A 23669-nucleotide genomic window follows, 5' to 3' on the forward strand; every position below is an offset into this window, starting at 1 on the left:
AAATAGTATTTTTAGTAGACACATCTAGTGGTTTAACTATTGCTCCATCAGTATTAAATTTAAAAGGAATTAGGATTAGGATTTAAATATAAGTCTATTAGGATTTAAATATATTCAGTTTCCTCGATTTTCAATAGTCACTGCACCCCGCCCGCCCAGGGCCCAGCTCAGCGCTCGCGCGCGGCAGCCCCGCGCCCGCGCAGCCCCGCCCCGAGCGCCCCGCCCGCCCCGCCCCGCCGCGGCGCAGGCGCAGGCGACGCCACCGCCCCCTCCCGCCCGCGGCGCCTGCGCAGAGCGGCGCGGCCTGCCCGACGCCGCCGCCCGCCTTGGCCGCTGCGCCGTGTCACTGGACGCCGCGAGCCTCAGCGGGCCCGCCGCCCGCGTGAGTGAGGGAGGGAAGGAGGGAGGGAGTGGGGGCGGCGGGCTGGCGCCGGGCCTGCTCCAGCCCCCGAGCCGCCTTGTCTGGCTTGCGCTGCCCCCGCGGCCGCCCCGGCCCGGCGGCCCCCGCCCCCCGCGCGGCTGCGGCTCCGTCCCCGTCCGCGGGGCCCCCGGAACGGCGGTTGCTGGCGGCGGCGCGGGGCAGTGGCGTCTGCGGGCAGGGCTGCCGGCGCCGCCGTTGCGGGGGCCGAGGCGGGTTTCGGGGGTGGTGAGGCCCGGCCGGCGGCGCCGGGCGGCGGGTGCTGCCCTGCGAGGCACCAGCGAGGAGAAACGGGGCTTTTGAAGGCGGCGTCGGGGAGAGGGGCGGCCGGGCGGCCGGGGCTCGCCGCGCTCAGTGGGCCCTTTCTCGCTTTTGCAGAGCGAAGATGAGTCTGTTTGGATCAACCTCGGGGTTTGGTACTGGAGGTACCAGCATGTTTGGCAGCACGACTGCGGATAACCATAACCCGATGAAGGTATGGGCGTTGACCCGTGTGAGAACCGGTGCCCTCTCTCCTGTGTTTTAACGTGTTCTAACAGCCCTGCGTCCGAACTCACCACATAGAAGTGATAGGATCATCACGAGACAGTTTTCAGGTAGGGCTAATTTTTTTTTTTTGTCTTCTAATCTTTTATAGGATATTGAAGTGACATCTCCACCTGATGACAGCATATCTTGCTTAGCTTTTAGTCCACCAACATTGCCTGGTAATTTCCTCATTGCGGGATCATGGGCAAATGATGTAAGTACTCTCGATCAGACCTGCGGAAGGATCAAGTGGAAGTGTTGGTGCTTAAACTGCGAAACGTGATCCTAAAAGCTTGTGGCAGGACACCTGCAAATTTTTCTCCTTGCAGGATTGCAGAATTGTTTTTTAGTGCCCAGGCACTAAGAAGTTTGACATGGCTGAGCTGCTTTTGCTGAGCAATTTGATTATGATCTTCAGAACAGTCATTCTTCTGCTGAATTTCTTAAGCTCCGTCTCAGGAGACAGTCAACAGTTTTCCTATTAGATTTTTATTATTTCGGCTTTCTTTTTTTCTGCTGGTCTGTTTTCTAGCTTCATTTTCTAAGAAGATTAGGCTAACACAGTTACGCATGTATTTTCCAGTCAAAGAGCAGTGGTGAATCTTAGCTGGTTTGACAGCGTAGTCTCAAAAGGATTAATATCCACGAACCTTATTGAAATTTCCATTTGGATAGAAGGATGAGATCCCAATCAATACAACCAGGGAGGGGAAGACTGGAATGTAAGCTCAGCAGTTAACCGTTCTCTTTGGTCTGTTGGCCTGCACATACACCACTGAGATGCGTACAGGAGGCAGCTCCTTCCTAGCTGACGGTTTAGGATTCTGCAGGAGAGCACTGGGAGGTGTTACGTGGTCATAAGGTGCTTTTGAGGGGGAGCTGAAGTTGTTCTTGGGTTGAGAACGTATGGCTGCATGGATGAAGGGAACACAGTCTGAGGAAATAAGGTTTCATTAGTTCTTTGGAAATATTTGATATTTAGAATTGTTTGATTCGTTAGATTAAGGTTAGGAACGTCAAGGAGAGAAATCTCTTTAAGTTTTTGTATTAGTACATTAACATCTGTGTATGCGTCTCCTGTTGCAGGTTCGCTGCTGGGAAGTTCAAGATAACGGACAGACCATTCCAAAGGCTCAGCAGATGCACACAGGGCCTGTGCTGGATGGGTGCTGGAGTGATGTACGTTCTCATTTAAAAAGAAATTAAATGAACTATTTTCATCCAAAAAGCTAAACAAAACAGCATGTGGTTTCTAGTCACACACCAGTGCCAAATGTGCATGAATCCCATAATTATTGTATAGGCTTGTTATTGTAACTCTATGCTAAGCATGCCTAACGTGGCCAGATAGGATGAGTGAAAGTCTGTTTAAAAGTAAGAATGTTTTTAAAGCCTGGTAAGATCTAGTACGCTTTTCTCTGTTGGTTTTAAAGTAAGCTTAGAAAAGGCCTTGCACTGAGGATCTTGAATCTGAAACAGTACTATATTTTAAGTTGAGTTTCCATTGTACGTTGTTTGTATTTTGTTTTTATATTTTGCCAGAGCTATGAGATTCTACAGAAATGTGTTTACAGCAACAGTGTACATTCTCTGAAATTATCTAGTCGTGATTTGACTAGCAAAATGTTGAAGGGCTGTTATCAGTACTAAATGTTTGCATAATATTTCACAGTACAAGAAAAAAAGGGCAGTGGCCAGTTTAACTACTGCAGTTTTTTTTCTCTCCTCTTTAAACATTTTGTAACCAAAATGAGCGTTTTTCAGTCTATTTCGGCAAATAACCCTTGTGCGTTCACACCTTATCTTTGGGATAGAATTTGGCTTTGTCACTGGTAGATAGCTATAAGGAAACAGTAATGCGCTAGTATATAGAAATGGCTCTTTTGAGAAGTTTATGATGGCATCACTAAATGCACAAGCATAATACAGGATTGAAAAGATATTACAATTTTTACATGTTTCTCCTTTCTCTTGCAGTCTATGTACAGAACTATCCCTTTGTTATTACATTGCTGTTAATATTGCTAGCAAAGAGCAAGACTTAACAGTACATGTTAATTAATCTCTTGACTTTTTTCTTTTTGATTTTAGGATGGGAGTAAAGTATTTACTGCTTCCTGTGATAAAACTGCCAAAATGTGGGATCTGAACAGTAATCAGGCTATTCAGATCGCACAGGTAAGCAAACCCTGAACTATTTCGTTTCTTTTTTCCTACTTTTATCAAAGGCTATTTTTATAAGCTAATTGAGCTAGTGTTTAGTGCTTCCAAATTAGATGAAGAGTTTGTAGGATGCCTTTAATGTTGTTAGATGTTGAAGTGCACATAAATGAGAACTGCTGTCAAAGTGATTTGAATAGCCTATGCAATATTTTTCTGTATCTTACCTGAAAGAGCTCTTTCCATCACTGCGGTGAGCTCATGAGATCATTCAGCTGCATGCTGGTTACGCTGTCTCAGCCTGCGTTGTTTTTGTTTCTCCGTGTGTTGGGTACCTAGTCCCTGCTATTGCTTACCTCCCGATTTCATATAGGTTGTTCTAGTCATCTTTTTTCTACTTAAACTTCACAGAGGAGAGAAAATTATAAGGAACTGATGAATTCACTTTCACAAATACCAGCTTTCTGCTGTATCAGTGGCAGTCAGGAATTATAATTTACATTCTCATTTTAGAACGGAATGTTCATAGAACATGTAGTTACGGTGACTAAAATGAGTTATCAATTACATAGTTAAAGAGAAGAGTATTTTTATTGATTGCTTTTTCAAGCTTATTTGAAGTGAAAAAATTCAGGTTTTTAAATCTTGATCTTAAAATCTTATTGAACGTAAGCCTTTTTTCTGGAGCTGTTCTCAGAAGAAGCTTTTTTTCACCAATTAATGCAGGTTGTTATTTCTTAGGAAGTGTTGATTTCTAGCATGGTGGATGATGATGTCTTTATAAACACCAATAGAAAACCCCGTTGTTCATGGTTCATATTTCTGCTGTGACCATCTTCCTGACTCTTTTTTTTTTTTTTTTCTCCTCTGTAGATGTTTATACAGTGCTCAACCACACAATAAGGTCATGATCCACAAATTTTATCCTAACTGCTGTGACTAAAATAATGAATCACCATTTTTTTGAAGGCATAAAAAGTGTAAATGCATACCAAAAAATAAAGCATTAACATAAGTTAGAAATGTGGACTATCATTTTAGTAACTGTACCTGTGCTTGTCCTGTCCTCTTCAGCATGATGCTCCTGTTAAGACTATCCATTGGATTAAAGCACCAAATTATAGCTGTGTGATGACAGGAAGCTGGGATAAAACTTTGAAGGTATGAGTTTTACTTGAACGAATGGGTACAAAGGGTGCTAATATGTGTGCATAAAAATATTTGTGTGAAGTGAAAATATTTTCTTAAATACACTAATACAAAAAACAGATTAATGAAGTAGTCTGACATTAAGCATTGCAGTACTCAGACTCTAGACAAGAGTGAAACAACTTGGTGTAGTACTCACTTTTTCTTTACTAAGGTAGCTGGTATGGTGTGTCCTAAACTCAAGCATAAGTTTGGTTTTTTTGTCTCCATTAGTTCTGGGATACCCGTTCACCAACACCTATGATGACGTTGCAGCTCCCTGAAAGATGTTACTGTGCTGATGTGGTAAGCCAAGAAATGCAGTAAACTAGTTTCAGCTGGATGGTTTGGAGTGTTAATAAACTTGACAGTCTTTCTTTGAAGCTTCTCTAGGTTAGCACTAAATACAGATTTAGTATTTGATTTCTGTTTGACCTTTGCAGTAAGACATAAACTGATTTTCTTGATCAGGCCCCTAGAAAATAGGTGTTTGCATCACACAAAGCACCTTTACTATCCCTTTTGACATCACAAAATTCAAATCAACGCTAGGACTGAACTACCCTATTTCTGCACCGGAATTTATATCACTATTCACTTTCTTATTGGAAGGGTCATCTAATAATTAGAATGTTTTTGATATGTTTAATTTCTTAGGGGCAGAGAACTAATTTGTTGTTTTGTTTGAAGATATGTCTACAGCTGGACTTTGTTCTCTCTCTTCCCTCTTTCCCCTCTCCCTCCCCTCTGCCCCTAAACCAGCTTAATTCCTTCAAATTTTTGATGGATTTGTGTGAAATAACAAATAGAATTCTCTGTCATGCTGTTAACACAACCTTTTCTCTTCCAACCTATTTTACAACCTTATCCAGGTTCATCCTATGGCTGCTGTGGCCACTGCAGAAAGGGGTTTGATAGTTTATCAGTTAGAGAATCAACCTTCTGAATTTAGAAGAATAGAATCTCCTCTTAAACACCAGGTAAATAGTTATGTGTATTACAAGTGTATTTCTACTGACCGTTGAAGTTTTGGACTTGTCATTTTTTCAGTAAAAACAAATAATATTTCAAAGACTGAGTTCTTTATCTTGGTATGGCACATGTGCCAATTAGACTATCATTATGGTGGTATGTTAAAATAAAATTCCACTTCCTGCAACTCTGTATTTGCTGCCTGTAGTGGGACCACGTGAATTGAAATGAGTTTTTTGGAAAACCCTGAGTTTAACAAAAGAGCTTTGAGATTACCTTCTTCCTTTCTTTTTTTTTTTTTTTTTTTTTTAAAAAACTTCTATGGACAAATCTGTTGTACCTGAAGTAAGAATGATTTCAGTGGCATTCCTTACCAAAATAAGAAATGGCAGAATATTTAAGTATTAACTGAGTATAATCATGACAGTGTTGTCATATTAAATAATTTTATTTTGTTAAATGCACAACATTGAGGGTTGTAATAGTCTGCAGACCTGTTGTGTGCAGGGGCTTTGCAAGAGTTAAAAAGAGGAAGATAACCTGTTGTTGAACCTTATTTTAATTCTGATTTTGTTTCTTCTGGTTGTTTTTAATTTTGCAAGTGGTTGTAGTCTACACGTGTAATGACAATACTTATTCCAAGGAGGTGGGATTAATAATATTTCACTGGTATTTGGTATTTTAATGTGTTTTTGAAGAGGCAGAGGTTTGAGAGGTCTTCTAACTTTAGATCATCCAGTATTCATAATGTTTCTAGGTGTTTTCTTCTCTTGAGATGCTAAATATGTGTACTTTATTTTTTCTATTGAAGAAATCTCCTATTACTGATCTTCATAAGGATTTAAGAATGTAAATACTATGGCCCAAATTCTCAAGAGAGTTTGACCTATGTCTCAATCTTGTTTGTGTTTCTGCTTTATTATGCACTTGAGTATGTGGTATTTTGTGTCCCTATGCAAAGCAGCCAGCATTCAGAAAATCTGGCCCTCAAGCTTTTACCTAAAATACTCTTTATTTTTCTCAAATTTAGCATCGCTGTGTTGCTATTTTTAAAGACAAAGTCAACAAGCCTACTGGATTTGCCCTTGGAAGTATTGAAGGAAGAGTAGCTATTCATTATATCAACCCTCCAAATCCGTAAGTATTAATTCTTAAAACATTCTTTGTTGCCCACTTTACAATGAGGAAGGTAAAAAGACTTCTTATTTTTCAGTGCAAAAGATAATTTCACTTTTAAATGTCATCGCTCCAATGGAACGAACACGTCAGTACCTCAGGATATCTATGCTGTAAGTACTCAGCATGTACAACTGGGAACGTTTATACAGGACGGTTAGAGGCTACATATGCTCTGTGTACTCTTAATGTAAAGTCTGCTATGGATTGTTCTCCTTGACCTTTTATCTTGCCTAAAGTTATCGTAGACTTATGATTAAAGAGCAGTCATATTCATACGTTAAAAAGAAAGACAAATTTTACACTTCTTTTAAAATAAACCCTGGATTGACTATTCATCAAGTCATCTAAGGTGGGGGGAAGTATTTACTATGTCTTTCTGTTCCGTCACACTTGTTAACTTAGTTGATATGGAACACATCTTTAATTTATTGTGTAATGGGATTATGCCATTGAATTCGTAGCTACTACAAAAAAGGATGCTTGTTGCTTTGGGTTTTCATTTCAAAATCTTATCTGTTGAAACATTAAAAAAAAAAAAAATGAGAACCATCTCTAGATAGTTGCAAAAAATCTTCCCTATATGTTTCCTCTTTCAGTATTCATTGCCTGTGTATGTGTGGTGTTTTACATAGCATCTTGCATGATTATGCAGGTAAACGGGATAGCGTTTCATCCTGTCCATGGTACTCTTGCAACAGTAGGATCTGACGGTAGATTCAGCTTTTGGGATAAAGATGCACGAACAAAGCTAAAAACATCAGAACAACTTGATCAGCCAATATCTGCTTGTTGTTTCAACCATAATGGGAATATATTTGCATATGCTTCCAGTTACGATTGGTCAAAGGTAAGAAAGATTTGTGCTTACATTCCTACTGGCAGGTGACAACAAATAAGACTCTCCTTTTCACGTGAGGCTTTCAGTGTTCTTTATAAATACTAGGAGAGTCTTCCTGATTTCATAAGCATGCAAGAAAACTTGGAGTCATTATTTTAGACAGCTATCTGATGGAAAATGCAACACTGCAGTGTTATGCTCTGTGTTTTCTGAGCTTCAATTTGATAAGATTGCTAAATAATGCTATTTTGCGAATGTAGATAAGCAAAATGTAAATTACTTGATTTTAAAAGTTGCTTCTGGTTGCTCACAGACATTCTGCGGTGGAGAGTGTCATGGGACAATATGGCTGGCAAACAGATTCTCATAAGTCTCTTTGAAAAGTACATCTCTGCTCCCCATGTCGATTCCTTTTTTAACTTTAAAAAAGCTGTGACTGTGTTGAACCACTGTTCGAGTGCCATACACTAGATTTCTATTCCTGTTCAGTGCAGCTTTCTGGTGGCATTTATTTATCTATTTTTCTTCCAGACTTGACTCAAAAATAAATCACCTACCTGAGATAGAATCACAACATACCATAGCATGTGGAGGATTGAGTCTTCTTAGTACTGTAAAAAGGGACAGCAAGGTTGAAATGTAACTGATTTTGGTGGAATGGCAACTAGAGTTTTACTTTCCTGTTATAACTAGTGCTTTTAAATTTGAGAAGAACGTTACTTGTGTTTTTGACTGAAATCCATATAGAAATCACACAAATAAATGCCATTACATGCCAGAAAGAGAGCAGAATTTAGTTTACTGCATGCTGTTGAGTCTTGTGAAAGCTGACCAAAGTAAGATAAGTTTGTTAAACACTAGAACAGATGAGATTCTTCTGTTCTAAACATGTCTTAAGTAGATTGCGATGATAGGTACGTACCAAACCATCTTTCAGATTGGTAAATTGTAAACCAATATTAAGCAGTAAGTACCAAAAGTGGTAGGTGGTAGTAAGTTTCCTTTCTAGAACCATTTCTGCAGAGTAAAAGTGGTAAGTTTCAAGTTGTGCGTTGGATTTTAACAGTTGTACCAGTGCTTACTTTTGAAAATGCTTGTACTGAATTGGTAATGTGTATGCAAATAGTATCAATATGTAGAGTAGTATATTTGCATCTGCAGTTGAACAGAAGTGTTTTTGCAACTGCATTTAGAACTTGGGCCTCATTTTGAAAAAAATCTGTTTCATTTAAAACATAGGAAACGCAAAGTGAAACTGGGGCAAGGGTTTTTTGGTTTCTCCTCTGCCTAGGATGACCTCTTTTATTTGAGCTCCTATGTTGCATATATAAAATAGAGTTTAGAGATACTTAGTTATTTTTATGGAACATTTTCTGTAGCTTAAAAATGAACAAACACCATTTAATTTTTAACTTATATGTACAGTTCTTAAAATTACTTGTTATTGTAAGCTGTTTCTAATCCACTAATGTTGTCCGAAAGTATCTGGTCTTAAAGAGTTGAAGAGTAAACCTTAATAAACCAAACTCATGTAATATGCACATTCTTACATTTTAAGATAATGTTATTTCCTCTTTGAACAGAGTAAATACAGATGATTTTTCTTTTTTAGGGTCATGAATTTTATAATCCGCAGAAGAAAAACTACATTTTTCTGCGGAATGCAGCAGAAGAGTTGAAGCCTAGGAATAAGAAGTAGTGAGTATGAGTCTGACTTGTGTTACTCTACTGTTTTTCCTGCCATTCCTGCCCCTACTCCACTGCTCTTCTGCCATTTGTGCCCTGCTGCGCCATGGTTCAGTCAACTTGGGATCGCTAACATTTAGCAGGAACTATATAAATTATATTAAATGTATTCTGACTTACTGGAGAACATCTTTCAAATTAGATAGTCTGAAGTGTATAAAAAAAGAAAGGCTAATATTCACATGACTTGCCACTGTCTGATCCACAGCAATAATGTAATTGCAGCAACATCTCTAAATCTGGGTTAAGTATTCCCGCTCAGAAGTGCAAGGATTTGTATCTATGGATTTATTTTACTAGTACTATGTTAAAAAATATTCATTATAATAGTTCTGGAGAAGTTGTATAAATACTGTATTTTTTGTAAGTACTTGAAGAATTGCAAATAATTCTTCTCAAAGGAGTCTTGATATTATTCGGGTGTTTTTTTTTTTCGTTGGTTTATGATTTTTAAGATAGAAGTATTGCCTAATGTATGCCAGGAAGAAATGCCTTGAAAATCATTTCCCCTCATTTTCTGGATGAATTTGGTAGGTATGTAAGTGGCCAATAGCAGTGACAGAAACTCAAGACAGAAAAGATGGGCACTGTGCAAATTCCCCTTTCCTTTTTCCTTACGCTCTAGAAATGCAGGGGAACTTTGAGCCACCACTACTCACGCTTATTTTAGTCCAAAGGAGAAACTGCTGGTTGTGCCAAGACGTGTAGTTCAGCAATATGAGCAGTCCATTAAAGATTTTGTTTTGATCACCACTAAACCAACGTGTGCAAGATGTTTGTGGCCTAAGCTGCTTTAAAACTGACGTTTGACTGGTTCTTTTAAATCTCTCCTACCATTTTTTGTCCCTTAACAGGGATTTCTGGACTGAAAAATTTTCTTTTTTGTATTAACTAGAAAATAGTGCTGGTGAGTTTCTTCCTGATCAAAAATGCTGTGAAGCAAAGTTAAAACAATGTGGGTCTCTTTCTGACTTGAATCTACCACTGTTTACTTCTAACTAGCCAGTTGTATACATGCCAAAGTTTTCTTTTTAAAAGTGAATGCTTATTATTCCTGTTAACTATTAGTTGTTTGATAATGACTAAATATTAAAGTGGAGGGCAGCATGTATAGAAATACCTGTCATATTGTAAAAATTCTCCGTAAGACTGTATGTTGTAACACGTATGATTATGGATTCATGCTACGTTTCAAATAAAATTTTTACTAAATCTTTTTTTTATATTCAGTAGTTCTGTTCTAATAACACAGACAAGATGTTGTGCATCACTTCTAAAAGCAGCTTCATGTCCTTTCACTGTAAGTCAGATGTGTTTTCTAAAAAGAAAATACTTTCCCCCAACTGCATAGGTTGGAAGTCTAACTCATTTTCCATTTGCTATTCCATTATGAATCATTCCAGTGGTTCTGCCTCATTTCATGCCTTAATCCTCAAAGAATTAAGAGGACCAGTGTTAAATATAAAAGCCTTTTGTTTCATGAGAATGAATCAAGTTCCTTGCTATCTCAGCAGCTAAACACCTGACAATTTGTCTTTAGTACAAATGAATCGTGCTATCTTCAAAATCTCTAGCTTAACGGTCCCTTAACTTTCAACTCTTTTCTTTGCAGTGTTCGTCAGTTCTTGATTGGTGTATATTTGAGGAAAGTTCATGAAATATACTGTTGATATTTAGAGATGCTCTTTATTGGGTTTTGTTTCTCAAGATAGATTTTTTCCTGCTACTTCTATATTTTATGTGGTTTTAGTTTTCACATTCACAGACTGTTCATTTCCTTTAAGATAGGAAAGAGTTCCCAGCTGTTAGAGCAATAGCTGGTCATTTGCTCAAACAGTTCTTTTGTTTTTGTTGAATGTCATTTTTTAAGATTGTGTGTGTGCTTGTTATGCTGTAATCTTTGGGCACATGCACATTTTTCCAGTCTTCCCAGTCAAATGAATACCAGCAAGCATCTAGCAGGCTCAAGGTTAAGCGTGCGTAATCACTGATGACAAAAAAAAAAAAAAAAAAAAGAAAAAGAAAATTCTAATCTCCTACGTGCAGAACTCACACTGGTGTAAACAGGGAAGAGCGAACTGTATTGTCTCTCTTGCTTAAAAATAAAATCTATTTCTTTGTTTAAATACGGAACAATGTGGATAAAATGACAAGAAAATAGATTCACTGGCTCAGCTCAGCAGATAATTTCCACTGCATCCAGTGGAATTGCACCTACTTATGTGGGTACTGAGTTTGGCCAAAACATATTTTCGTTATGTAGCTAGCACTGGTGAAGTCCCTTTTGTTTGGTAGCAGAGTTTTATATTAGTATCTGAGAACTTACTTGCTGGTAGAAATCAGTGTCTTTTTATCTGTCAACAGGGGTTCAGAATTATTTAGTCATTGCATTAATTGTTCAGACTAATTTTAGAAGAGCATATTTTCCATTACATTCCTGTGCACATTAGATGCGTTCAGCTGGGAGGACAGAGTCAAACTTTGAAGTGGTTTCTTTTCCATTACCCAGGTTATGAGAATGCATTGGCAATTTACTCTTCCCTGGAATTATTGTGAGGTTCTCATCTCAAGTATACACAGCTGTAGCCCTTCAAGCATCAAATGTGTAGTGAGAGCTTATTCATAATGCAGTTCAATGTTACACATGCTCTGGAAATGTAATAACTTGCCATGCTATGGCCCTTACCTATCCAAAAAACCTGAATGAAGTAGAACGTTAGATTCTAATGTGCACACAAAGCTAACCATAAGAATGCTAGACTTATAAAGAAGTAAGTTATTTTCATTATTTTTTTTAAAGTTTGCTGTTCATGCTCATATTTTTATTGCAGAAAAATAATCCTTGGAATAAAGAGCAACTCAGTTAAAAATGACCAATAAAGTAGTGACATTTTATAAAAATTTGCATATGAGCTATCTTAACCTTCTTTTTGCTAGTCTCACGTGTCAGTTTAATGAAGCGTCAATAAATTGACAAAGTTTGTATGCCAAAGCCTTTCACCAATGAGAACAAGACATGTTTACCCAATTGCAAGCAATCAAGGCAATGTATCTTAACTTACTATCTGGTAGCTGAAATGGAATAGCTGAATTGGTGAGTAGTTTCCAAGACTAGGAAAATAGGTCGGTTTGAGTCATTGTCATGTGAAAAAGGGGTTTGGGATAGGGGTGGGGTTAGGTGGTTGTGGGAAAGTTCAGTAAAACCACTGCCTGGTTCAGTTTAGTTGTGATTAAGTGCTAGCTGTAGATGAGGTGTTTGGGCAGCTGTGCGTTATAAGGAATCGTGTCAGACCAGTCTCAAAAGGTCTGTCTGGTTTTTGAAATGATAGAAGCCATTTATTTCTCGTGTTTGCTCTTCTGCTGTTGCTGTTATTCATAGAGATGGATCAGGCCCGCTCTTTCCAAAAAGAAATTTTAAGATGCTGCATTTTTACATCCCTAGAGTCACTAGTTAAGTGTGACATATGGTTTGGGGTAATGCTAATTTATCTTTCATCTGCCTCCAAAACTTTCAGCTCCTTGATTTTTAAACACTAATTTTCTATGCTTTATAATTATGTTTTGCTATTGTCATCTGTAGAGAGGAAGGGAAAAGGATAAAGTATTTTCACAGCCATCGTTGTGCGGAGTTGGCTAAGGTTTAAGGTAAGTTTCACCTTGGAATTTGAAAGAGGTATTTGAAAGAGGTGAGCATTACTGCAATAATAATCTCTGCTAGAAATGACTGATGTTTTACATTGTGCTTTATGTAGTAAATTAACAAGTGCTGTATAATATTCAGATACTCTCAGAACTAGCTTGAAATCGCTGATTAATTAAAATGGGTTTTCATGTTGCTAGTTTCCCACATCCTCATCTAATTGAAGGATTCCTTTTGAGTTAGTGCGTGAGTTTCACTGGATGCTGTGATGCAAGTGCATGCTTGAACTCGGCAGCTATTTTCCTGAATTTAAGCTTTCTACTGTGTATTCCAAATTCATGACTGACAACAGTCAGGTGAAGAAAACAAATGACTTAATTTTTTTTCTTAAAAAAGTACTGCTTTCGAGTTATTCCTATAACAATATACATTGTTAATGCTTCCTGTTGATACATTTGTTGATGTGAGAGGGTTTTGATATAGCTATTACTGTGGGAACCAAGTGATTTTATTCAAGGTGTACTTCTGCAAAAAGTAAGGTCTATAGATCTTTTCACGTGCATACTTATTTCAAAAGGAATCAATGATTTTTAAGGAGCTTCACTGTATAATATTTACCCTGGCTTGTTCAACTGACAGACCAGCTGAAAGCCATCACCTCACCGCTAGTGCTGCAACACAGAACAGTGAATGGAATAAATCGGAATAAAAACGAGTTCCTATTAGAATTTTCTATACCGGCAGTTGCAATAATGCTCTGAATGTGTAGTGTAAAACTGCTGCTGTAAATCTCTCCTGAAGCCAGGAGGTGGCAGCATTGATGGCTCCGTCGAAAGCTTTCCCTGCAGCCAAGGGCTGCACGCAAGCTCGCCTCCATTAAAGTTCTCTGTAAAGTAGGCAGCGCAGTAGCTAGACACTGCGCTTCTGCGGCAATGAATGGTATGGCACCTCCTAGTCAGCTGCCTTTTTGTTAGTTTAAACGTTTTTAAAATCACACCAAAAAACTTCAGGATTACTTGTTGTATTAAGCTGTCGTAAAATACAGTATGCAAGAAGATACTTATAAGAGGGAATATTTTTTTTAATCTAAGTTTTGCAGGAATGTACATGATAGCTATCTGCATATAAACCAGAACCTTTTTAGAGCTGTGAGATGCTGTTTTAGCTGCCTAGAGAGAGATCTGTATGACTGCCTTAGTTTTGTGGACATATGTACTGTTAAAGGTGTTGTGCACATAGCAGTATGACATGTTTGGGGACCAGGAGTTTAAGGAGTTCCGAATTAGTCAGGGCTGGAGCTGAGTGAGTTTGCGTATGAGCTGGATTATCGGCTAGTAGCGTTCTTATTAGTTTAGCTTCCAAAGCCAAATCTTATTAACCTAAACTGCTTTGCTTTGGTTGTCTTTTCGCTAGGTTTCATACCTCCAACATAAAAGGAGACTGTAGGCTTAAAACTGGCAAGAAGCAAGGCAGCCATTTTAAGTGTGGAAACAGCTACTGTTCTTCCCTTTGCTAGGTCAGAATAAATGCCACCAGCTGGCCAGTTGTACTGGTGTCAGCAGACAGATGCTTCTACCTTCAGTGTGTGATATCTTCCATGTATGGTGGAATAGGCTATGCAGAACCTCCAGCAGGTTGCAGGCGCTTCAGGAAACAAACTCATGAGACTGTGCCTCTGGAGCGGCACACCGTAGCATACTGCAGCTGCACGTGTTGTGGATTAAAGTGACAGCAATCTGTCTGCACGGCCAGAGGTATCTCCTGCTTGACAAGACAGCAGAAGCTAACAGTGCAGGATCGAGATCAGGCTTCCAGATATCTGTTTCAGCTTGGTCAGACTAGCTCCTCAATGCAAAGCAAAGCTCCACGTATTTATAAAATTTACTCACTTCTGAAATGGGACTAGTGCTACAGGAGGTAAAGGAAGTTACTAGGGTTTAGGACTTAGTGTAAAGCAATATGAGATTCAGGCAACATCACAAAGGGGGCCGTGTGCCCCCAGAACACTTTCACGGTGATAGAGTAATTCCAACTGTTTGTGCTCCATCAGTTCTGCAAATCCTTTTTGTTACAGTACATAAAAGATACAATACCTGTCAACATTAGCTTTGTAAAGAAAGAGGTTTTCTTCTGTTGACTAATTAACCAGTGAATACATTCAGTTTGAAGAGGCACTTTAATAATTTAGCAGGCATGTGCTAGGTAATATAGGAGCTTTTGTCTTAACTGGCAGCATAGATCTTGAATCAGGTGTAACCCAATCTCTGGCTTTATGTATTCAAGGAAGTGTTTCGTATAGCTCCTGTATCAAGTGCTACTGAAGAGCAGTCCTAGATAAAAGATTAAGGTAGGGCTCTAACTCTGCTTAGGGAAAGTTTACCCTTTACTGTCCAGTATATTTTTGTAGGCAGTAACTGCTTCATAACGTGAGGTGCGTATATGTTAAGATCCAATTGTGAGTTTGTTGTAATAATAGAAAAATGCTGAAAACTTAAATATTTGGGTAGTCTCTCTCTCCTTCCTACTTTTAACTTTAACTTTATTAACAGTTTGATGCTGAATGCTTTCAGTCTTTAATGTTTTTAAGTGCAAATCATTGGTAAAGCTTTGGTTATTTGGACCAGAGGAGGAAAATGAAAACATTCAGTTACTGGGAACACTATATAAGCAAAGCTCAAGTAATAGACAGGTTTTCTTCAAACCATGAGAAGGTTTGAAGGAAACCCCCAAGGTATTTAATCACTGTTATGTCCTCTTCCTGAAGAAGTATAAGCTCAAATAGTCTTTTCTGAGCCACTGTCAATTGGTTTAAGCCATTCCTTTGCTAGCCTACGTATAGCAACTAAACTGCAGCAAAGGGAAATGCACTTTGTTCAGAGTAGGCCATAATTATTTACTTGGTCAAGTGCAGAAAGAATACGGTAGCTCAAATTGGAGTCAGCCTAAGATGTTTACCTGCTGTAGAAAAGACTGTTTATTCTCATAGGACTAAAACCAGAACTGAAATATCTTTTTTTCTTTGGAAGGGCAGCCGTCTGCCACACTTCTGCTGCACCTAAGAGTGGGATTTATACGGACTCAAAAGGACAGATATCACTTACTTACAGGTGACTGCTTTTTTCCAGGCTTCTGATTCTTTTGGAGGTCTCCTTCTCCTACTTAATGTTTGTTCGTGGTCTAGAGTAGCAGGATTAGACTGTAATTAGTTGTTTATGAATTAATGTTTAAATGAAGGAACAGTACCTATATATTTCTAAAGAGCAACTCTTGCTGAAAGCTGTCAGACTGCAAACGCAGCGTGTAGCATTTCAGAGATACGTTCACTGGACTGCAACAGCTCCTCACAAAAACACAGAAAAATGGGAGATGTCTGTTGAAAGAGAACAGCTTAGCAAAGCTTTGTTCATTGAACTTTTCCAGTGTCAAGCTTTTGTTCGACCACGGGGCTGTGTGATGCAGTCTGAGTCATTCCCTAATGCTGACCTATGTCTTTCACCACAATGGCTTGTGTCATCTAGGTTATCACCTGAGCACCTTTCTGTGGTGGTCCTACCAGCAGCAGTGAGGAAATGAAAGAAAAGGTGCTATATTGAACTATTTTGAACGTCGCTTGGCCCAGGGAAAAATTCTGCAATGGTTACTTTCCTATCACAGAGTCATCTGAGAACCTACTCACTACTATATTGTGTTTACTGGACCTCCTTATCCTCCCAGACAGTGCTGTCAAAGCTGCCCCTTCTGGTAAGGAAACAGTAGAGCTGGGGTTTCTTCTTATAGGCTGATGATAATTTCCTTTGAGGTAGGACTGGCCTCAGTACTCCATGCTGGCCAAAAGGGACACCATACTGCAGGAAGGGGAATGAAGTTCCTGATTCAGTACCAACCTCCATACCCACACACTTCTTTCATGAGTTAGAATTTACTTTAAAAATACAGATTAACTGATCTATCAATCTTTTTCTGTCTCCCTGTATGTAATATATACCGTCCTTATCATCTTATGCCCCTCTCTATTTGCTTCTTCACTAATTTGAAACATGATACATTAAGTGGTTCATGTGATTTAGCAGGAAATGGCCTGCATATATTTCAGTTTTGATGTCACTATCTCCCTTGCAATGTTAGGGGCATTGTGTTGCTGCTAATTACCTGTTGAGCTATTGATGGCTTTTCCCCATCAGCAGCAACTGCAATGCTTCAGCCAATTGCATGTGGGTGTTGTAGTATTAGGAATTGTGTGCTATCAGCCAAGGGAGCTTTGACCCTCTGCAGTTGGTGACAGCTCTGCCCTTCAGTGGCTGTGTGATGAGCAAGATTTTTGAAAAAGGCACGCTCCAGGCCTTTTAAAATCATGACAATTTCTACAGAAACTGGGGTCATTTTGCCCAAATTCCGGTCCAGGTAACTGTTTTTCTTTTCTAAATTCCTCTCCACAGACATAGTCTTTGTATGGAATTCCGATACGTTGTTTCAGCATCTGTGCAGTTTGCTGGTGTTCATATTCCACATAGAGCCACGAGTCTGCAGTGAAACTTTGCTGACTTGCATTTGAAGAGAGAAGACATGATAAGAAGATAGCTCTAAGAGATTCACCTGGTGAATGTCAACAACCCAAATAGGCTAAGGAGCCATCATCTACAAGTTCTGGGTCCAGAACTTGTGTTAACAATGATCTTCCTCTGTCAGCAGTCCACCAGATGAATCCTGAACACCAGCGTGGGCCACAGTTTCAGCAAGGCTTGCCACTAGCTCAGCAAGCCAAATTTGACTTTATTCTTCTCAACCAGCCACCTCCCAGCGAAGAATACACTTTCCCTTTCTTGCCATCTTACACCATTTGGCCAAGAATATGTTATCAAAACGGATGCTTTATGGCCACACCTGCCAGGTTCCCAACCATGGTCTTAGTGCGTGGGGAATCTGTTACATGCGTGCTCAGTGCAAGAGCATTTGGAAGAGAAAGCACCAAGCTACTGTCTTGCAGCTGAGCCCAGACTCTGAGAAACTGGTTAGGAAATGGTGATGGTGCTGGTACCAGTGTGACTTGTGGAGAGCCTTATTTCCACAATTCATCTTTTCTGGTAAATGTGTCTGAAGGAGGCACTGATAGCGGCAGCACCCAGCAGTAGCAGTTGTAAGTAGTTTACCATCCAATGGATTTTGATTGTCTGGTGATTCTGGGAAGTGCAGGACCAGAAAAGGAGGAAAGACCTGGCAAGCTCTGGACACATGCTATCAATAAAGAACAAAGTACAATGTTCCTGATTACAGAGGTTCTCCTTACTGGTAGTTGGGGGTGTGTGAGGGATGTGATGGCATGGCCTCTTAGTTTAGGGCCATCATTTCTCCTATGCCTGTATTTCAGACCAGCCTTACATTCAAGGCTTACGTTGCAGTTTTGCCTTCCTTTGTCAAGTTGCCCCAAGCTGTTAGGAGCTCTGGGATTTCTCCCCTTACCATATATTTTATGTTTAGGGAATCTTGTTATCCATTACTATGACTACATTTGTCCTTAGTCTTGGCACAAACGCAGAACTTCTTGCCCTCCCGTTTGATGTCCCTGTGCGAGATGAATGGTTTGGAGACTAGAACTAATCTTTTAATGGCACTTCCTGTCACTGTTCCATCTCTAAAATGTATTTGTGAGCCAGCAGAGCTAGAGAGGCAGACAGCCCATTTGTAGGCACTTGCATCTCTCAATCCCAAAGTTACCTTTTCAATATCCATGTGGCATCCTATTATGTTCTTTTACTGCAAGTTACTTATATCATTAAAATAGGTCATTCTGTGACTGCTACAGCTAACGGTCTGATTCCCTCTGGACTTGTCCTCTGGGTGATTCAAAGGAGGAGGTGACCTGAGACTTCTAAATCAACTGAAGCTTTTTCCATGGCTGGGTCGTTATTGCGAGTGTTTATCCTTTTGGATTTTCTGTTGTTTTGCAAGGTAAGTACTCACGCTATAGCTGTTCCTAGAGTCAGGCTTCCTGTTTCTCTCTCCAGGGGCTTATTTTTATGAAACTTATAGGAATTTAAGTACCTTTGAAACTGCAACCTGAAGTCAAATTTGGTCAAAATATATAATCCAATTCAAAAATTACTGGGACACATAAAAACAAGCAATTATGATCATAAAGACCTTGTGTCCATAGGAAACCAAGCTAACGAAGCATGGAAGTAAAATAATCATCTTCCTCCCACTCGCATTCTACTCTGAGACTCAGCATTTGAAGTTTTTGCATGAGTAATGTCTTTTGTTCTTCGCTTTGAGCCTTGATTATATCCAAGGCTTTGGTGTTGGCAGGCAGAGACTATCCTGAGGTGAGAATGGGTTATTGTGCTTTCATGGCCTGCAATGGTCATTCTGTAGATCACCTGATCTGTAGGTCAGCTGTAAAGGATCTCCAAGCAGAGTAAAGAGAATCTCAGACCAGCTTCTTACTCATCTTTGTCAATATGCAATAGAGAACCTGTATTTATTTACAGGAGGAAGAGGCTGTTGGCATGTATTGTCTACATCATGTTGACAACTGGCTGTCCATAAAGCATGGATAGCCACTGAGGCAGAAAGCTTTTCGGGCAGGATCAGGATCATCTTAGTTTTGTGTCAGTACAAATCTGACCCAAATGAATGGGATTTGGATCCATGACCGAAGTTCTTATATCCCCTCACCATATATAGAAAATGATGGTTCGTTGTGGTTGACATCAGTGGGGCCCTGCTTAGCAGGATGCCGTGAATAGAGAGGCCATAGGTTGATGACAAAGCTTAAAGATTGTGTGTTTCTGACAATGAACGTTCTCTAGCAGGCGTAAGATGTCAATGTAACTCGTGTAGCCAAAAAAGGAAATAGAGCTTACTCAACATCGCCAGTTCTGAAATATCGCGGAAGAGGAAATAATCCTATTGGAAGACTCCTACTAAAGCAAAACCTATTCAAAGAGCACTCCAGATTAGGAACATCCTCTGCTCAAGTATTTTGCTAAAAGTGGCAGAAGAAGAATTTTTATTTTTTAATTCTTGTTACAGCAGCAGCTCTGAGTTAAGCAATGGTCATGGTGTGTTCAGGGCATCAAAGCATAAAATCTGACACAAAGGGCCCGGATGCAGAATTTCCTGCTCTAACCTAAACCAAATGCCACTGAATGCAGCTTCCCTCAAGATCTCCCAGCTATGCTACTGTTTGCAGCCTAGCTGGTGGCCAGCATCCAGACTGAGCATTAGTAAAACTAACAAACCAAACAGTTCCCACAGTAGGTCCCTTGCTCTTCAGCTAACTTACTTAACTGCAAAGTATCCATGAGGGACGTTTCTTCCACTGTTGTTGCAATAACCAGTGAGTAGGTATCCATGACAAAACCCAAGGGCGCTGCCCTGCAGGAATGAAGTCTTGGCTAAGCAGCAGCAGCAGCAATCGAAAGAGGTCAGAGCGCCACAGTAGCCCTGACCTGTTTTAAAAATAAAGCCCATCAGTTTCATAAGAAATCAGGGAAGTTCTTCAACGGCTTTCAAATCAGACCTGTGATGTTGCAACACAGTGTTCTCAAAGGCATCAAAGGAAGAAGGGGAAATGCTCAGAAAATGATACAAGGACAGCACCATAGAGTTTCACCCACATGCATTCCACCCTTCCCTGTCAAGGGTGGGACAAGAACAGCAAGGCTTTATGGCTTTACAGAGTGTGAGGAACAAGGGTAGATTTCCCCCTGCAGTGAATTTGCAAGTCTTTCCCCCTCTCTCTGTCCTGTTCCTGTGCTCCCAGAGATACAACTGCCATAATTTGTTTTCTTCTCTTTAGACAGGGACCATTTCTATGTGGCTTGATACCTGGTTGGCTTGGTCCTGTACCTTCTCTAAGATTTTTGAGAGAATCCAGGACACTTCATTTGGTAATCTGCAACTGCTAGACCTCAACTCCTGAATAATGCAACTGAAGTCCACTAGAAGGAGCCTTTGTGTATCAGTTTTACATAAGCCTCAAAGAATACATTAACATGTAAGTAAAAAGCAAGTGAGTTCCCTTTACTATGTTGAATTACCTTCAAATTATCTTCCTAATCTGTACTGGAATAGGAGTCTCTGGATTTGCAATACAAATCATACATTAAGAATATGGACAGCTGTTCACCCACTAAAGACGACATTTCTCCCAACCTCAACTTTCTATGTCTCATCGTTTTCCCTGGTTTCCGCTCAGTTCATCTCCTCATTGATTGATTAGCGTAGTTTCATTTCTTCGTAACTACGAAGAAGTAAATGCTGTTGCACAATAGCATGTATAAGATCTATGTTCCTGTCTTCCACCCCGTTTTGTTTGCAGTTTTCTTCTAGCTTTGTGCTAAGCCTTGTCCAGCATTTCCCCAGGCAGCTCCTTAGTCTGAAACGCGTCTTTCTCTTACAGGAGGTCTCTTTGACTAGAGAAACCTGAAACACTCTTCTCAAGAAATCTTCTCCTCGTAATGAAAGCACAGGAAGGTGTCAGCAAATTAGCTCTGGTAAGCTGCTGCAGTTTTGATGGGATGGTTGGATTTAATCTGTTGGCGAGTGGGAAGGTTGACTGCTCAGCTGAATAATTTTGTTTACCTTTTTCTGCCTCATTCTTAACTCACATAAAGTTACCCTTCGTCGCTTTCTCTTCTTTCCCCTTCTGTGTTTGTGGTAACCGATCATTAGAGCTTATAATAGCTGTACCACAGGACAGGAGATTTCATTTCCCATCATGCTTTCTAGGGTGTGGCAGAACTAGCGCACACCCCACCCAACCGTGGCAGCGGTACTGTGGGATTTGAGGTGCTCACTAAGTAGAGGTTTAACCCCAATTTTTGTTCTTGTGCTGCTCTATCTGTAAAAGAGCTTCCATGCATGCCTACGGGAAAGAGGAGGAACTGGGATTCTTCCTTTGAGAGAGATGGGGCTGATGTTTGAAGAGGAAAAATGTATGCTATGTTTTTCTTCCCCTGACCTATGCAAACATTGAGAACTGAGATACTTCTAGTAGCTTTTGAGAACTATGTGAACCTTGCTTTCTTGCAGAGGAGCACGAGTCTATTTGGATGATTTGAATCGTTGCCATCATTTGGAGCAGAATGAAGCTCTGTAAAAAGGATAGTAACTGAAAGCCAACTGGACTGTAACTAGCTCGGGCATCACAGGAAGCAGCTGATGCATAGTTTGTGTTGGAAGTAAGGCAGACAGAAGGATTATGGCTCAATGGTGAAGAGGCACTGGCCTGATGGCTGTATTCTGACCCAAAGGTGTTTTCTAGGCTTGCTGCTGTGATGGTCCAGCGATAGCTAGTGGTTCTACATACGTGCATCACTACATAAAGCGCAGGCTCTAGAGATTCACGTGTGACTTCTCCTTTGTCAGAGGGTGTTGATTTTGCAGTGATGTTGGCATACTGCTGCCCCAGCAGTATGAAAGGTAGATCCATCTTTCTTCCACAGTAGTCAATGCAAATGTGCCCTAGTCTTCAAGCATGGCACTTTGGGAATGAAAAGCTTAATCGCTTTCCTTGGCTTTTTTCTTTTCATGAAGTATAGGGTGCTTGGGTGCTTAGAGCTATAGAAGCAATGCAAGAAAAATATTAATGAATAACCATGCAGCACAGACATTAACACATTCCTTTCCCTTGAAATAACTGGCTTTTCTCGGTGGGCTCCATAAAAGAAGAGCGTCTGCGGAGTGTGACTCTGTTTAGAAGCCAAAATAGATTGGCTTCTAAAATTGGTTTCATTTAGAAACTTTACTGGCCTATGTTGCTAAAATGTTACCATTGCATTTATCACATGGAAAACAAAATCTGTTCTCTCTCTCTATCTCTCTGCCAAATGATAACCCTGTAATGGTAAGATAAACGTAAGGCAAGCGGTAGTTCTTGAGGTTCTGGGTGATGGAGAACATGAATGGAAAGTGATTTCAATCACTCCCTGCTCCGGGCTCTACAGACGCGGGGGAGGAGAAATTAAAGTGTTGCATTATCACATCAGATATCAAGAAATTTTAAACGAGTTTTTATACTAAAACGTGTTGGTCATTAAGCCAACTGTTGCTCACAAATTTCCACTAACGTGGGATGTTTTGTGGTTTTGTGGCCTTTAACTCTTCTATTTGCTACTAGGAAACAGTAGGAAACAGACAAATATCTACACATTTCCCAGGAACGTAGAGAAGTCTTGATAGGCGCTAGTTCAACTGGCAGCACTGTTCTACAGGGGTGGACTTTGAGGTGCTAAGTAGCTTTTCAGCTCTTGTTTTCCTGCACCTACGAACAGAACAAAGAAATACATGAGCTGGATAAACGCCTCGGGTTGAGTCACAGCTTCTCCAGGTCAGGTCCAAGGCAGTTGCACCTCACAGCCTCCCCTGTATGAACTGCCTGTCCTTAAAGGGTGCAAAGTGCAAGAGGGGGGAAACAGGGAGGAATGGCAGTGCTGAGCAGCAGCGGCAAAGGGAACACATACGTAGTTTCACAGCGCAGGTGGGCTGCACGAGCATCCTCCCCACGGACACAGACGAGACGCGGGGAGTTTAGGAACCTGCTTAGCAAAGGTACTTTGGGACCTCTCATTATTCAGCGTGTAAACCCCTGGCTGTTCCTCCTCCTTGACTTGGTTAAAGACTACACCTTCCTCCTGCCTTGTCTTCCTAGGGCACCTTTGTGGTGCAGCGTGCCACAAAGGGCCGCCAAACTGCTTGATGACTTTGTCGTTATATCCTGACCTGCCACAGCTTAAATACTCGCCGTTGAGATCATTATGCAATGGCAACGGAGGGGGTGGGGGGGGGGGACGGTGAAAAGAAAAAACCCCCTTCCGAGGCGGTTTCCTTTGGCGGGCTGCGGCCGGAGCAGTCCCGCACCCCCACCCCCCCCCCCCCGCAGGAGCCTCCGCGGCGGCTGCGCCCCCCCCCCCGCGGCCGGGCGGACTACGCGGCCCGAGCGCCCCTGCGCGGCGGCGGGGCGGGGCGGGGCGGGGCGGGGCGGGGCGGGCGCGGCCCTA

General features: G+C 40.7%; 1 protein-coding gene across 7 annotated transcripts; it reads left to right on the forward strand.

Moving 5' to 3' along the window:
* Nucleotides 1-275: 275 nt before the first annotated feature.
* On the forward strand, nt 276-23436 carry RAE1 (ribonucleic acid export 1). Of its 7 annotated transcripts, none has more exons than XR_011135394.1 (19): nt 284-382; nt 797-893; nt 1056-1160; nt 2033-2125; nt 3038-3124; nt 4181-4267; nt 4529-4600; nt 5167-5274; nt 6297-6403; nt 6480-6555; nt 7098-7292; nt 8896-8981; nt 10260-10329; nt 12610-12674; nt 15696-15776; nt 16188-16410; nt 17106-18615; nt 20468-20665; nt 21071-23436. XR_011135394.1 is itself a non-coding variant. In XM_068912981.1 (14 exons), the coding sequence occupies exons 2-14, from the start codon at nt 804-806 to the stop codon at nt 12664-12666; spliced, it is 1233 nt and encodes a 410-aa protein (XP_068769082.1). In that variant the 5' UTR covers nt 284-382; nt 797-803; the 3' UTR covers nt 12667-12681. The 7 variants fall into 7 exon arrangements, 5 of the variants coding, with proteins under 5 accessions (XP_068769084.1, XP_068769082.1, XP_068769085.1 ...); XR_011135393.1 differs by having other exon boundaries at nt 15701-15776; XM_068912981.1 differs by lacking the exons at nt 15696-15776; nt 16188-16410; nt 17106-18615; nt 20468-20665; nt 21071-23436 and having other exon boundaries at nt 12610-12681.
* The last annotated feature ends 233 nt before the right edge of the window (nt 23437-23669 follow it).

The sequence above is a fragment of the Struthio camelus genome, chromosome 18 (assembly GCF_040807025.1).
Source record: "Struthio camelus isolate bStrCam1 chromosome 18, bStrCam1.hap1, whole genome shotgun sequence".
NCBI classification, from domain to species: domain Eukaryota; kingdom Metazoa; phylum Chordata; class Aves; order Struthioniformes; family Struthionidae; genus Struthio; species Struthio camelus.